Below are 16704 nucleotides of genomic sequence, written 5' to 3' on the forward strand. Positions count from 1 at the left end.
CCCCCTTTTTTTTTTTTTTTTTTTTTTTTTTTTTTTTTTTTTAATAATCATGCAGGATTGTTTTAAGTAAGCAAATCTGTCTGGTTGAAATGCTCATTTCTGTCATATCATTGCAGTTTACAGGTGATTTAAAAGTTAGTAAACAGTATTAATTCCTTTTAAATGTCTTTTTTCTTCTTTTGTTCTGGCATCAAATAATGTAGCAACAATGCAGTTTATTGTCTAAATTTAAATAGATGCCAAATGGGGCAGTTTACTTAATATAACTGGGGATATTTTACCCAAAAATGAAAATTCTGTCATCGATTATTCATCCTTGTGTTGTTCAAATGATAACAAAAAAAAAATATTTGTTAAATGCTATCTGTCAAATAAATATTTTTTACATCATTTTTTTTCTTCACTAACATATTCCAAGTCAAATGCATATCTACATTTTTTTTTAAATGTTATGTAGCAGATAACCCAGTAGATGTTCGTTTTGTAATTTTAAAGATGGATGCATGTCAGTAGAGCTCATTATCTCTATTTTCTTCATCAGCTCTTACTACTACTCTTTCATACACATCTGCTTCAAGCATGCCTCTAACCACAACTTCTGGTAAGCAGATATCTAGGTTTCCTACTGTTTTATATTCTGTTTAATGAGGTATGATAAATGCCCTCACTAATACATGTACGTGGTTCTGCCTCTTTGTACCAACACTAGCTCTACTCACACCAACTACTAGCACTAAAACAACAGCTACTACTGGTAAGCTAACAGTTACTGAGCAAAATATTTTTTTTTTATTTAGCCATTAACATACATGTATACTGTATATTGCCTTACTAACCAAACGTTTCACATGTCTGTGTGTGCCATCATTAGTATCAACTACATCATCTTTAATCCAATCTAACCCGCCACCCATCAACCCTGGTAAGACATCACTTCTAACAAAAGGTGTATTATCAAATGCCAATTTTATTAGCCAAATTACTCAGTATTGCCCAACAAAGATAAAAATAAATAAAAATAACCAATAAACAAAAAAAATTGCATGGCAGTATATGGACCCTTGTCTCATGTCCTCATGCATAGCTTTACTCTGTGTGTTCATTTACCTAAACCATTCATCAGTCACTTAATCCATTCCTTCATCTGCAGCTGCTGCTACTAACTCACCTCTGCCCAACCGCAAAACCAATGGTAAGCCAAACCTGTTATCTAACGTCATAAATGGCTTGCTTGTGCTTACCAGGGAATGTCACTGCTCAACTTTCATTTGAATGGGCAGAATGGGAACTGCTAGCTTGTTTAAATAGGAACAGGTATTAAAACGATTGGTTAATTGCTTTGAAATTTTCTGGGTGCAGATGAAAGGCCTCATACCTATTTTTTATGCACGTTTTGTATACTTGTGGAATATTAACTTAATTACCTACTAGAATGTTAAGAATTAATTGTATAAATAAACACCATACTAACTCTAATTTGTCAAGTGTGTGCTGTGATTATATTGTTCTTTTATATGGTGTACTATGTAACTGCAAAGATAAATAACAGCCTGTTCTGACCTCTTCATTTTTATATATCTGCAAAGATAAATAATAGCCTGCTCTGACCTCTTCATTTTTTACCAAATCTGGGATCCTCTGCTAAATAATTGAGCTGGAGCAGAGAAAGAGAGGGCTGCATTTTTGTGGTCACTACTGCGGTTTACTCCTCGCGCTGAGACTCCTCGCACTAGCTCTCCCCCTGCTAGGCCTCTTGTTGCTCCTGCTCCCCGGGGCCCCAAAACATCACTCGGCTTCATCTCCACACCCCTCATCTGGCCCGTGAGGAAAAAAAAAGTTGAGGCTGCTGTCACTCGGCCACACAAACGTCCCGCCATCCATCTGACCAAGCCACCTGCCCAACCGACAATAAGCATGACGAATGAATCCCACTTGCTGAAAACATCTACAATGGCCTCCGTTGCTAAGAAAACAGACTCTACAAGCATGAGGCCAGCCTATTCCCAAGTGAAGCCTCCGTGGCAACCAGATGCTCACAATCAGAGTGAAGACTTTGAATCTTTCCAGGTGCCATCACTCAGTAATCGTAAGAATAAGCCACTAGCTCCTCAACTGGTCCTGAGCGATAGTGACAAGAACAGCACGGAGATACTTGATTATCCATCTGGTTTTGGCCCGGAGGCATTTTTTTACGACATTGACTTGGATGATGATGTCTTCAGCCTGTTCGACTTTGATTCCACCTACTCCCTGGATGAAAGCTTGGCCACTGCCATCCCTCATAACATGTCTTTCTTAGAGGTAGAAAGTGTGCCAGATGTCAACACCACGGCTTTTGGATCAGTGAGACAGTCTGTTAGCAAACAGGAACATTTACACAGTCAGTCAGACCTTAGTTTACCCTGGGCAATGTCAGAGCTGGCACAGGTCTCAGAGCGGCTGGAGACAGACAGCAGCTGGACATTTATCCCATCTCCCACCGTGACTCTGAGAGGAACAGGTGTGCAAATGATCCAGCCTGAGCTCAAGAGTCTCTCAGACCAAACAGCAGCATGGCCAGAGCGGTCGCCCACACACCTTGTGGATTTAAAGCTAACAAGCACTGTGCCCTGGGGCCTCTCAGAGGCAACTGCCATTGAGGACAACTTTAAAGATGTGCAACACGGTCAGAAAAAATCCACCATCGAGCCCACAACGGTTACACATGACCAGGTGGAAACTTTAGCAGAGGGTAATGTCAGGACAGGATTTACAGAACCTGAGTATAGTCTTACCGATACCACCTCTTCCTATTCTTCATCAAACTCCCAACAGAGCTCTTTCGACTATCTCCCCGATCAAACTATTTTGCTCATAGAGCCTTTGGCAGCGAGCCCTCTCGTTCCAGAAGGCAGCTATTCCCTCACAACAGAGACACTTGTTATCTCCTCTCTCGCTTCTTCTCATAGTGTCGAGCAGGTGGCTGGACTGCTTATGGATGCAACCCACAGCACTGCGACTCTTATTGAGCCCCTGAATTCGATGCCTACTGCAGGGGTTCAAAGTGACTCCTTAATGACACAAGCCATCAGACCGAGTCTGTTGTCTTCTTCGCCTCACACTGATGTTTTCAAATCTCTGACACCTGGCTCAGCCCAAAGTCTCTTTATCTCTGATGCCAAAAACAACACTGACTTGGTTTTACCCTCAATGAACAATCAATTCATCCTCTCTGAAAACCCACAAGCTGTTGACTCCAGCCAATTCCCAACTCTTAGTGTTCTCATTGTGTATCCAGGCATCACGAGCGGCATTTCTACGTCAATAGTGGGCAGCCAGTCCAAATTAGATTCACCTCTGGCATTGGAGCCGTCGCGTGTAAACAGATTGCCAGAGACCCTTTTCAGAGGCTTAAGCAGACAAGGCGATGTTAATCCTTCAGAGGCTGATCTGAGGGACTTGTCACATATGCCTCATATTTCTGTCAGCGCTAGTTCGGAATTACCATACGGTTCTGCGGTGGCCCTGACAGATGAATGGAGAGGTTCTCAGTCTTCACCCCTTAATTCGGACCCCCAAATGAAAGTGGAGAGGATAGATGTGTCGCCCACATTCGATTTGTCCTCCCACAACATTTTTGACTTTAGCTCAGAACATGGCATGTTCACGTCAGCATGGTCAGGCTACTTCAAAGCCAACGGGGAGAGATCCCAAATTACATCACCTGAAATATTTCCCTCAATTTTGTTCAGTTCGATAAGTAAGAATGGACCAGATGAGGCCTCACCTTATGAAACCAAATTCAGATATCAATCAGAGACAATGGACATTTCTAACTTCATAGAGCCTGGCAATGTCCTTTCTTCTCAGTCTACAGGAGAGGTTCATCATGATGGATTTGTTATTTCTGGTGCATATAGTCGAATAAGTCCAACCTACAAATACGTTGAAGCCACAACTACCACATGGTTTCTCAACACAACTTCTTCTCTAAATATCTCAGAAGTCTCTAAGTCATTTAACAAAAACAGCACACATGACTCCATTGATTCACATAGTAACTTTTCATACATGACCACTGAGCAGATTGTGAGTCATTCAAACACAATTCAAGACTATGAATTGTTTAGAACAGATAGACACACATTTGAATCTTTGTCAGAGAATGTGCCGCACACTCATCATCCTTTTCAAATGACTTTGACTGGTGCAGATCTGTCATCTCAGACCCCACCAGACCCTGCTTTTCTTCAATTTTCCACCTTTACAAGCAGCACGCCATCAGAACTTGCCTCCGTTCCAGTCATCCAACCCTCCAAATCAATGTACATCTCAAGCAGCCCCAGTGAAGACCTGCTGGACACTAAGCATGCCCACTCCTCAACAACAAAGCGGACATTTTGGGCCAAGAATGAATCAGCAAACCCCTCCAGTCACAGCCACAATGTGCTCGTTGTTCAGCCCGCCACCACAGATAGCGAGACACATCCGTCTCTAGCTATTGACGAGCAGTCTTTTGTCCCCACAAATGGCACAGTCAACACCCCAACCAAAGGAGTCAGCGCAGGTTTTGGCTCTGTGCATACTGGTGCCACCAATGGGACCACTACAGACCCTCATGAACTGGCCCCATGTCCATGTAAAGCTCCCTTTCATATTACATGTCTGTGTGGACTTTCAACCGGGAAAAGTATGTTTTCCAATAACAATCTAGACCTTAGAAAGAGAGATATCTTCTTTTATTGCTGAATCCTGACTTTCTGAGCAAGTGATCGTAGAATGATAGTTGTTCAGTTTGGGGGGAAAGTCTTCTTGGTGTGCAAATGATTTTTTTTTTTATTCCATGTGATTTACTAGAAGTAGTAAGATTAACAATTGCCAGTTCTGACAATCATTGAGTTTCAGCGCTCTTCCATACTGGCTGTTACTCGCTCACTCAAACTGAGTGCATAGGTCTCTTGTAATTATCCAGATTTGCATCATTCTTCCTTCTTAGGAGACTGCTTTATTTAATTATTTATTTTACATTGAACTGTTCAGCCTTACTTTCGAGAATTATCACTCTGATGATTTTATGAGAGACTACCTGGGTTGTGGAGTGAAAATACAGTGTGCAATCTAAGGAAGCTCTCTCACATTTTCAATTTGTGGAAATATGTTTTTAAAATTTCATTATATTAGGAGTCTCCTAAGAAAGTCTTGGCATGGTGTAGTTATGCATTATAAAGTAGTCCAGCACTAACAACTCAAGATACATGAGAGCCATCTTGTGATAGAAGTGCAGCATAGCAGTAGATCTCAAAATACATTGCTTAATGAATCAGGTTTTGTTTTTTTTTTGTTTTTTTTACTGCCAAATCTTCTATACTGAATTTGTTTTTACAATGCTTTGGATAGATTTAATTGGGAAGATCTGTCTTGAGGCCACATTTGTTTCAAAATAGCTAATTACCAAGATAAAGATTTCATTTTTAACTACTGCTATGCAACACAGAAAAATGTGAATTAAGTAAATTGTGTTTTGATTGATAACTAAAAAAAGTACCATATTCTCCTTTTACAGAGGATATTTTTTACAGAATATCCCTTGTGGTAATTGATGAACAAGCAAACACCCCAGACAGGGATGCTAAGACGATGATATCTCAATGGGTATATTTGTATTTTTTTTAATAATATATATATATTTGGTTTGTTTCATTGTTAAATATATTTTAAAACTCCAATAATGGATAATAAAATAACTGGTAATTTTATGAAATTTTAATTCTTTCTAAACATGCCACTGCTTACTAATCCATTTCTGTGATGTTTACAGCTCAATCAAACATTTCAAAACTGGATCTACAGAGTTTATGTTGAAAGTGTCAGGTAGGATTCTTTTTTAACTTGAAAGTGTAAATAAACATTTCTTTATTTTATTTAATCATTGTTCATTTTGTTTAATGATTGTTCACAATCTCACTCTCATCCCCTTTTCAGTCTCCAACCTAACACTGTTCTCTCAAGGGCCACAACTATACGGTAAAACATTTGCATACTGTTACCGTTTTTGTCTGATTTTTCTAAAGTAATAGTAACTACGTTTCACAATGTTTTGTTTTCAGTATTATTGATGTCTAAAAAATATGCTGCGATATTGCTTTCTTCTCAGACAATCCTACATGGCCCTGCTGGTGTATAAGAATACCACTGATGCAAGTCTGGCAGAAGTAGAGATTGAGAACATACTGAGAAGGGCCCCTGCAATTGGAAATGGCTTGATATTGGACAGTGTGACTGTGAACTTAATGGGTATGGCATGCTCCATAGTGTTTAATAACAATACTGTAGCCCTGTAAATTATTAATAAGCACTTGCATACAGTACTGCAAAAAAATATAATTCTTACTAAGTATTACTGATCTCCTATTAAAATATGATATGGTCTTGAACTTACACTGATACATAGCAGCATGGATGTTGCATCACGCCACAGCAAAGTTTTATTTATCAAAGCCATAATATGATTTTAATCATGTTTTCAAATAAATTATTCATATCTTAAGGGTAAAACTTTTTAATGGGAAAAAACTATGGAGTGCACCTTTGAGGATAGTTGGGAAATTTCAGAAGGATGGCTCTTCCTTAATTTTGTTTCTGTGTTTGTTTTACCTCAGAAAACTGCCAGGCAGAGGAGTTCCCATTCCACTACAAATGGCCAGAGAGCAGACCCACAGTCACCCAGTATGTCCCCTGTTTCCCTTACAAAGAGCAAAATGCATCCAGGACTTGGTGAGTAAATGCTAAGACCTTCTAATCTAGGTGCAAATGGGAATAAACTACTAATTGAAGTGGTTAAAGCCAGTAATCATGTTTTAGCAGGTGTGTTAGAAAAGTCAATTTAATAATTTGCATTGTTTAAATTTTTTTTTTTTTTTTTTTTCCCTTTAGCATGATTAGCCAGTATAATTATACATCATATTGGGCCCTGCCGGACCGCGGAAACTGCACTAATATAACAAGCATTTCAGTTTCACAAGGTAGGTTCTGATCCACACTACACACATTAATCTGAAATCAAAACCAGCTTCAGTAACTCTTACTTTCAATTTACCAGAGAATGCAATGGAAGTGGCCGTGCAGCTCGCTGACATCACTAATAATGAGCTCTCTAAGGAGGAGGTGACACAGGTTGTCTTCAAGGTGAAGGAGCTTGTGAACATAGCCAAAATCAATGCCACTCTGGCCAGCACTGTGGTCACTATTATCTCCAACGTCATGATCAGCTCAGAGGCCGCTCAAAAGGACGCCTCAGAGACGTACGTGCCTCTTACCTGCACTGTAGAAAATGAAGAGTTTGCAGAAGTTATAAAATGAAGGAAACAATTTGCATGACTTTTTGGAGTTGAATATGTTTAATTAAATATCTTGACTAAACATCAAATGTCCAGTTGTCATCTGGCACCATTTTAACAATTGCCTGTTTATGTTCAGTAAGTCTAAAATTTCTTGTGCTGTATCAACTTGTATGGAAATTATTCCCTTTATTTTTGGTTTTATGGTTTTAAATGGCTATATGTGGATCAATATTGCATTCTTCTTTCTACATATTATTTGAGAGCAAAGCATTATATTTTTTACAATATATTGCCTGAATCGCTCTGTGTCTTATCCATCCAAATGTTTTCATTTTCACTGAAAGGTCTTCTTGTATGTTCAGTCCGGAAGTTTTTTAATCTTCTTCTTTGTATCGGCATGTTCAGAGCTCTCAAAGCAGTGGATGAATTGGTGCAGAAGATTGAGTTTGATGGACCCTCACTAGCCATCACATCCAAATATCTGGCTGTTGGAGTTTCTGCTCTAAACATCAGCAATTTTAATGGGACCACTTTCAGTGCATTTATAGCCACAAACCTGACGGACCCTCAGGTAAATGTCCTTAAAAAAATGTTCACCTCTCTGCTTCACGTCTTTTGATGTGACATTTGACATGTTTTTATACAAGTATGTGAGTGTTTTTTTTTTTTGCTTGCTTGATGGCGTCTGTTTCTGGTTATGCATGTATATTTGAACATGTACTGCACACAAAATTTGCTTAAGACTTCCTCAAGCAGGCTGGCCAAACATTTTAGCTGTATTTTTGGTTGGCCAAACATTTTAGCAGTAAAGTTTTAAAGTAATCTTTAGCTATTAAAGCAGTGTAATGAGAGGTGACGTGTATGGACCATGCCCAGGGGTTGCACCCATTGATTAAGAGCCAACGGTTCCTGGAAAGTTGTGGGAGGAAAAAGCAACATTGTAGAGTTTGAGACTGACTCAGAAAATGACACATTTCTCTCTTCTCAGGGCATGAGTGTCAGAATGTATATTTTTGCTAGTATTTAAGTGGATTTTTTGTTTTTTAACATGCTTGCACATTTAAATTGATGTTTTTTGTACCATTTCGTATGTTTATAGTTCAAGTTGAACTCAATCATTTGAACTATTTAAGGGATTTTAAAGAATTAAAAGCACAAATTAGCCTAACAACAGTTTAGATTACCACCTGAAGGCTCAGTTTCAGGGCAGTCTTACCATTTTTATATCTCCAAGAATGCATCATTGGTTATTCAACCTGAGTCTAGTTTTACTTGAGGTCTTTTAATGGATTCATTACCACTTTATTCTGGCAGAGGGCGCAGTAACCTTTTCTAATGCAATCACACACATGTAGCTCTGACACATTATGGTATAACATAAGTAACACAGATCGTCCACAATTCCTCCACAGATCGATTTTGAGTCAGAAGCCCAGAATGCTTTGGCTGTGGTCACTCTACCTCCAACACTACTGCACAACTTGAGTTATTCACAAATGGAAAGAGTGTCCAGAATAAACTTCATGTTCTTCAGCAAGACAGGACTCTTTCAGGTGCGAATGAACCAATTGAGCTTTTTTATTGTTGCATGTTTTTCTCTGAATGAACTATTTGTGGTCCCTTCACATTAAGATAAGGCTTTATTTAAAGAACTGAAGAACAATATAATATTGACAGTTCTCATTGATATTTCTGTTAATAGCACTTTGGATGGCTCATGGTACGGTAATGAATCTCTGGACGTTTCTCTGTGCTGAGTTAACTAACTCAGAATAATCTCTAAATCGTGCATTACATTGTGTAACATACACTACCATTCAAACTTGTTTGGGGTCATTAAGATTTTTTTTTTTAAAGAAATTAATACTTTTATTAAGCAAGGATGTGTTAAATTGATCAAAAGTTACAGTTTTTTACATTGTTACAAAATACTGCTATTTTAAATAGATGCTGTACTTTTTAAAATATCTATTATTCAAAGAATCCTGAAAAAGTGTATCACAGTTTCATGAGTACCTAATCAGTATATCAGAGTGGTTTCTGAAAGATGTGACACTGAAGACTGGAATTGTTGCTGGAAAATTAGTTTTGCCATCACAGAAAGAAATTACATTTTAGAATGTATTAAAATATAAAATAGTTATTTTGAATTATAATAACATTTCACAATATTACTGTTTGCTGCATTTGATCAAATAAATGGAGCCTTAATGAGCATTAGAGACTTATTAAAAAATATTAAAAAATAGTTCCCAAACATGTGAACTGTATGTCTTGAATTCAGTTAACATACAGGTATATGTCTAATGATATGTTCTTTATCTTTGAATGCATCTTTTGTCACTTACTGACAGCTAACAAAAATGATATACTCTGTCCATACTTACAAAAATTATGTGTTTATATAGACAAAAATCCTGAATCCTGACTCTCCCTAAAACTAAGATGAGCAGTTTTGTTCTGACAATCTGTCTCATGTCTTCACAGGATCGGCAAAGTAATGGCATGTCCTTGAACAGCTATGTGGTGGCTAGCAGTGTTGGCAACTTCACAATCAAAAACCTGCAGGATCCCGTCAAAATAGAGATTGCCCATCTGGAGTACCAGGTCTTAAGCTTTTTATTTATTGAAAATTGAATGTATTGCCAGTTTTTTACAGAAACTATTGTTTTGGTGATATTTTTTTTTTGGAGTAATTACAGTAACCACTCGTTTTTTTAGTTTAACCTTCCCGTCAATGAGGTTTCAGAGCAGTAGTTTTCTTCAAAAAAATTATTTGTACAAGCTAACTAAAACAATGGTGTCTAACACATCTTAATGTGTCTGTCTGTCTGTCCTCCAGAGAGATCCAAAGCGTCTTTGTGTGTTTTGGGATTTCAGCCTCCAAAGTGAAGGTAAAATAAATGATTTATTTGGCCACTGTTTAAGCATTAAAACAGTCCCATAGGAGGCTTACAGTAATTGTATAATATCCATTTGTCTCCATTAGATCGCATAGGGGGCTGGAACAGTGAAGGCTGCGAGGTCAGTCCGGAGTCCAACAGCAACAGGACCATCTGCTTGTGTAATCACCTCACACACTTTGGCATTCTAATGGTGAGATTTGTGGGATTGGCAACAAAATGACCCAACAGAGCAGTTTCATGTATTAAGCCAATATGGCAGACTGAAGCAACGTTGATGCGTCGTATATGTCATCTAGAGTGGCTAACCATGCCTGGAACAGACAGGGCCAAATAGTTGGCAAATAGCTAATCAGGATGCTTCACTGTAGTGTGGCACTGAAGCTATTAAGACTTTGCACACTTATAATATTAGCTGCTCTTTGTTCATGTTGCACCAGTGTGTTATTTGAATGTAGCATTATACAAACGATACCAGTGGCATTGTAGAAATTATTTATTCACAGATAGTCATTATTTAATTCATGAGCAAAAATGTCCAATAACGGGGGTTCTTAATATGGTGATCTGCTCATAAATAATATATTAAAACAGCAATAATAGAATAAAACCGCTTTTTTGTACTATTCATTTCTTTGTGTAAAATTTGTTTAATGTGGAAATACATCCTTTACATTTATCTATAGACTTGTTTTTCATATATCAGGAATTGTCACTGATAACTAAACACTAATGAGACTCTTGCATCCCTGATCAGTGTCATTATTGATTAACTTCGCCTCACTTTTGTCTTTTAGGACATCTCTGGAGCTTCTGCACAGATAGATGAGAAGAACAACAGGGTTCTCACCTTCATTACCTACATCGGCTGTGGCATCTCAGCCATTTTTTCCGCAGCAACACTGCTCACATACATCGCTTTTGAGTGAGTGTCCTTCAGCATCTGACTAGGATACAAATACTGCATCTTTGATTTATGCCTCTTTGTAATGGAAAAAAAACAAGTTACTAATTTACGGCTACTTAATTTTTCTTACCCACATTTTTAAACATGTTTTTAATGACTCATCTATGTGAACACATTGTGAAATATTACATTTGGCTTTCCATTAACAGCTATTAACATTCTAATGTTTTCTCAAAGAATGTCTTCAGCTCTGCCCATCTCAGTGTCCAGGATTGTCTTTTACCTGGGGCCGGTTGCATAAAAGGTGTAGACTAGTCTTACAAGTTAGTAATCAAATTTTTTCTTTAAGACTGGTCATACATTTTTAAAATTCAGTTACATAAAAGCATAGATTGATCTAAGTTAAATCTAAAAATTAGACTGATGACTTATTGGCTAACTGCTAGTTGGTCAAACTCTTACTTAAGACACTGTCTTAGCACAGAGTTTAAGTTTATGCAACTGACCCTGGTTTAGGCTGCACCCTTCCTCTTCAGGTGCTAATTTTTTACCATAAAATTGAGCTGCTTGTTGCTAGTATTCAGTGATCCTTATTTGAAAAATTGATCAAAACTGAAAGAAAAGACTTTTACATAGTTACAAAAAATGTCTATTTCGACTAAATGCTGTTCTTTTGAACATGTATTCATCAGAGAATCCTGAAAAAATTTAGCACTGTTTCTACAAAAATATTAAGCAGCACAACTATTTTCAGGTTTGATAATAATAATAATATGAACTGATTCTTGAGCACCAAATCAGCATTTTAGAATGATTTCTGAAGGATTATGGGACACTGAAACCTGGAGTAATGGCTGCTGAAAATTTAGATTTGTCATCCCAAGAATAAATTACATATTAATATATATTAAAATAGAAACAGTTCTTTTAAATTGCAATAAATATTTCAAAATATAACTTTTACTGTATTTTTGATCAATTAAATGCAGCCTCGGTGAGCATGTTTTCTTTCAAAAACATGAAAAAATCTGACCAATCCCAAACTTGGAATGATAGTGTAAATGGCTAAAGGTGCAACAGAATTGGAAAGACTCATTGTTTTCTTTGATATAAATCTATAGGAAGCTGCGGCGTGACTATCCCTCCAAGATCCTGATGAATCTCAGCACGTCACTGCTCTTCCTCAACATGGTGTTTCTTCTGGATGGTTGGTTGGCCTCATACGACATTGAGGGATTGTGTGTGACAGTGGCTGTTTTTCTGCACTTTTTCCTTCTCACTTCCTTCACCTGGATGGGCTTAGAGTCCATCCACATGTACATTGCCCTGGTCAAGGTCTTCAACACCTACATACGGCGATACATCCTCAAGTTTTGTCTCGTGGGATGGGGTAAGTGCTACATTAAGTAGTTTTTCCTTTTGATAGTTGTTTGCCATGGATTTTTTTTGTGTTTAATATAGTATAATATCACTCAGAAGACTACGTTTTCAGGTGTCCCTGCTTCAATTGTTGGCATTGTGTTGGCTGTGGGCAAAAATTCTTATGGAAAAAACTATTATGGAAAAGGAGAGAATGGACAGGGCACAGAATTGTAAGTGTGGCCCAAGAAATTCAAACTAGCCATTATTTTATATCTGATGTCTTATGTGGGAAAAGTATTTTAGTTCCTTATTCTCATTCTGTTGGTTTTCCTGGTCTTTCCTTCTGTAGCTGTTGGATTCACAGTCCGGTGGTATTCTACGTGACATGCGTGGGCTACTTTTCCATGATCTTCCTGATGAATGTTGCCATGTTCATCGTGGTCATGATCCAGATCTGCGGGCGTAACGGCAAGCGCAGCAACCGAACACTTCAAGAGGAGATCTTGCGTAACCTGCGCAGTGTGGTCAGCCTGACTTTCTTACTGGGCATGACCTGGGGCTTTGCTTTTTTTGCCTGGGGTCCAGTCAGCTTGGCCTTCATGTACCTCTTCTCCATTTTCAACTCCCTACAGGGTTGGTTTAAATCATTATATTTTCACTATCCTGTACATTTAAAGACTCCATGCAATCAGTTGATGCTGGCAATGATTTCTTTCCTGTGTTGATGTGTTTCCTATTTTTACATACCAAAGTATTTTTACCTTTTTTGAATGCGTATATATATATATATATATATATATATATATATATATATTATAAATAATTTAATTTAGAATATTTTATAGTACTTTATAATTGTACTTTATAATAAAATTTAAATGTTAAAACAGTTAAAATGATGGCAAAATTTAGCATTTAAAGTCACTAACATTAAAAACATTCTTTTGGTACCACACTCTGCCGAAACCCGGGATCGAACCAGGGACCTTTAGATCTTCAGTCTAACGCTCTCCCAACTGAGCTATTTCGGCCTGTAGATGTTATAGTTTCTACTATAAATACTAAATCTGTAATTTTGTACGTTATCCGATAGAGGTCGCTTTGGTATTGGTAAAATCTGAAATAAGACTAATCATTTGAAAATAGCTTGTGGGGTTGTAATCATTAAAGGTTAAGGAGTAATTTGTTTTTCCAACAGGATTATTCATATTTGTGTTCCACTGTGCCCTGAAAGAAAATGTACAGAAGCAATGGAGGAGATACATCTGCTGTGGAAAGTTCCGCTTGGCAGATAACTCAGGTAAATTCAGTTGGTATTATTACTGATATTTTAAATTACTGATGTTTTTCGGGGATTTTGTCAATGTGTCAGAATCCTATATAGAGGAAGAATCATATATTCAATCACATTCCATGACGTAATGCCTACAATATTTAGTTAAAATGTATTGTATTAATGCTGTCCGCAATGTATACTTCTTTTGCACATGGGCACATTGCATTTGTGCTTATCCCCCCCCCCCTTTTTTAATATCATAATTTTTCATAGGCATATTGGACTGTGCTGTGACTACATCTTTAGGTGCTGAATTCCTGAGAATAATAGTGCTATTCCTGAGAATGTGTGTTTCAGTAAAGCCCAGCTTTGGAGACTTTTTTTGCCTGAAGTATCACAGAACTATTGCTAATAAAATTTAGGACCAGAGAGGCCTTTGCTGGGCTTTACTTGCAGTTAAATCTGATCAAATGATTTGTGAAGTTAAACAGTCTATTTCTTTGGAAAGTTGTATGTCATTTATTTTGGATGATGGAATTGCAGTGTGTTATCTGAATTTCCTGGGTTTTTCTTATGCTGTATCTTTATGCACGGGATTCACCTGTGTGGTAAAAGTTAACTGGTATAAATAAATAACATTTAACCATTTTTTTTTTTGCAGACTGGAGCAAGACTGCCACTAATAATACCAAGAAAGTGAGTTCCGATAACCTGGGAAAATCCCTCTCCTCCAGTTCCTTTGGCTCCACTACAGCCAACTGGACGTCTAAAGCCAAAGCCACACTAAACCCCTTTGCCAGGCACAGTAATGCAGGTAAGCGTCAAAGTAATGATGTGGATTGCTTAGGCCACAGTTGTTGGTTTACATTAACCCTTTGATGCATGAGCCATTACATTCAAACAAGGGTAAAAAAAATCTTACTGTTTCTTCTTACTTCAACACAAGAACTGGCAATATATAAGCGAAATAGGTCCTTTTTAAAACTAATAACCTACAAAAAATGGTTATGAAATTAATAGGCCAACTAAACCCAAATATGTTCATAATAATGCATAGTGTCCTCTGTGATAGACAAAAATATATTAGTACATATATTTATTATTACATATATTTTATTGAGCACCAATTGAGAATTAGAATGATTTTTATAGTATAATGTGACACTGAAATAAAAATAGAAAAGTTATTTTAAATTGTAATATTATTTCACAATATTGCTTCACATTTTTTACTTTTAATTCAAATAAATGCTGCCCTGGTAAGCATAAGAGACTTCTAAGAAAAGAAAACATCTTACCGACCCCAAACTTTTGATCAGTAGTGTACATGAATGATTAAAAATAGCCTTTAAAGATCTGTCCCCTAGCAAACATCATGCATCAAAGGGTTAAGATTCAAACTCTCAGTAATACAGTATACTGCTTTGATGTGTAATGCTTGACTATTTTTAATAAGGATATTGCCCTTCATGCCTTGTGTTATTTTGTGCTTTGCTCTACTGTGTTACTTTTTGTGTGACTGTACATCTGGACTCAGTGGTGCTGTGTGTCTGTATTTATGTTTGTGGTATAGATAGTACCCTGCAATAATGCTATGGAGAGACTTCCTGAGGTAAAACCATGCAAGCCAGCTTGAGTTCAAACTGCTTTCCTCTATTCATGTGATCAGCTTCCCCTGTTGGGATAGACTGAATTCAATCCAGCGGCCCTAGACATAATATCTAGTCTAACTCACTCCTAACACATAAATGCTTCTTTTTGAGCCTCCAAAACAGTCCTTAATATGACATTCCCTTTTTGGAAACATTATGCATCTGTTGTGATGTTTTATGGTGGAATAATTGCCTGTTGGATTGAATCCAAGTTGTGGAGTGACATTCAAGAACTAGAAAGCACACTGCTGCTGGTTGTCATTGTCAGTTAAATAGCAAATAAAGCTGCTAGCACAGTGTTGCAATACAAGGAAACACCTCAATCCAAATAAATATGTAATAATAGGTTATAGACTTGACTCCCACCCAGTCTTTCAGTAGACACTGACAAGCTTTAGTGTCTTTTAGGAGTTCTGAATGTCATTTTCACTCTGTTTGACACTAATGATTCTCACGGTGGGCTGTTTTAATTTGTCTCCTTTGTTTTGTTCTTTTTTCTTTTCGTTTGGCAGTGTTAATGTTCCCACTGGAGGAAATACACAGCTTGCACTGCTGACACTAAAATATATAAAACCATACACAGTAAACACTTCATCCCCACAGCAGGATCACTCTACATGCAGAGGATAGATTATATGCACTTGCTGTATTAGACTAATAATGCACTTAACATCAGAGATACTGTCATGCACAGCAGAGTTTTGTCATTGTAAAATTCTGAGGCATTTGGGATTTAAGAGTTGTAGACTTGTTATGTTTGCATATATGATGAGATGAAGGGAATACTGTGCTGGTCATTACACTGAATTGAGCAAAATTGCATAATTTATCTAAAAATACAGTCTTCAAAAGTTCACATAGTATATTAAGTCATTGTAATGTGCATGGTTTAGATTTTTACTTAATCAACAATACAATTAATTACAATTGATTTCTTTCTAGTGAAAAAATTGAATCAAAGTATATTATGGAATCAGTGTTTTATTTATATTTTTATTATATTTCACTTTTTGTTTCTATTTTTCTTGCTATTTTTATTTCGAAAGGATTTTTTGTCAATATTTTATTTATTTATTTAAATTTTTTGGCCATTATTACACATTATGTGTATTGTGAAATAATCTTTGCTATTATATTGACCCCTTTGTTTTGATTAGTTTATTCTGTCTTTCTATTTAATAAAGCAAATAAATGAACTAGATGTATTAAAGAAAAAATATTTCTAATTTTACAAATGTCAATTTTTTTTTTTTTTTTTTTTTTTTTTTTATTTTTTTTTTTTTCA

General features: G+C 36.9%; 1 protein-coding gene and 1 non-coding gene across 3 annotated transcripts in view; one reads left to right on the forward strand and one right to left on the reverse strand.

The window, feature by feature from the left end:
• Positions 1 to 16704, forward strand: part of LOC107675108 (G-protein coupled receptor 126-like) — a 40055-nt gene that overhangs the window by 20901 nt on the left and 2450 nt on the right. The window contains exons 7-29 of one of the 2 annotated variants that reach the window (XM_016469328.1): positions 542 to 601; positions 710 to 754; positions 872 to 922; positions 1151 to 1192; positions 5543 to 5631; positions 5798 to 5850; positions 5962 to 6003; positions 6134 to 6273; positions 6639 to 6753; positions 6913 to 7001; positions 7079 to 7280; positions 7725 to 7890; positions 8732 to 8872; positions 9022 to 9039; positions 9807 to 9926; positions 10162 to 10213; positions 10309 to 10415; positions 11020 to 11147; positions 12251 to 12519; positions 12622 to 12721; positions 12841 to 13124; positions 13690 to 13791; positions 14429 to 14581. In XM_016469328.1, the coding sequence (XP_016324814.1) occupies positions 542 to 601; positions 710 to 754; positions 872 to 922; positions 1151 to 1192; positions 5543 to 5631; positions 5798 to 5850; positions 5962 to 6003; positions 6134 to 6273; positions 6639 to 6753; positions 6913 to 7001; positions 7079 to 7280; positions 7725 to 7890; positions 8732 to 8872; positions 9022 to 9039; positions 9807 to 9926; positions 10162 to 10213; positions 10309 to 10415; positions 11020 to 11147; positions 12251 to 12519; positions 12622 to 12721; positions 12841 to 13124; positions 13690 to 13791; positions 14429 to 14581 (2568 nt within the window). The remainder of the gene's footprint in view (positions 1 to 541; positions 602 to 709; positions 755 to 871; positions 923 to 1150; positions 1193 to 5542; positions 5632 to 5797; positions 5851 to 5961; positions 6004 to 6133; positions 6274 to 6638; positions 6754 to 6912; positions 7002 to 7078; positions 7281 to 7724; positions 7891 to 8731; positions 8873 to 9021; positions 9040 to 9806; positions 9927 to 10161; positions 10214 to 10308; positions 10416 to 11019; positions 11148 to 12250; positions 12520 to 12621; positions 12722 to 12840; positions 13125 to 13689; positions 13792 to 14428; positions 14582 to 16704) is intronic. The other variant, XM_016469330.1, reaches the window with a different exon arrangement.
• On the reverse strand, positions 13450 to 13522 carry trnaf-gaa (transfer RNA phenylalanine (anticodon GAA)). The gene has a single exon. It is a non-coding gene; the product is annotated as a tRNA-Phe (tRNA).

Source organism: Sinocyclocheilus anshuiensis, unplaced genomic scaffold (assembly GCF_001515605.1).
Source record: "Sinocyclocheilus anshuiensis isolate Anshui unplaced genomic scaffold, SAMN03320099.WGS_v1.1 scaffold776, whole genome shotgun sequence".
Lineage (NCBI taxonomy): Eukaryota > Metazoa > Chordata > Actinopteri > Cypriniformes > Cyprinidae > Sinocyclocheilus > Sinocyclocheilus anshuiensis.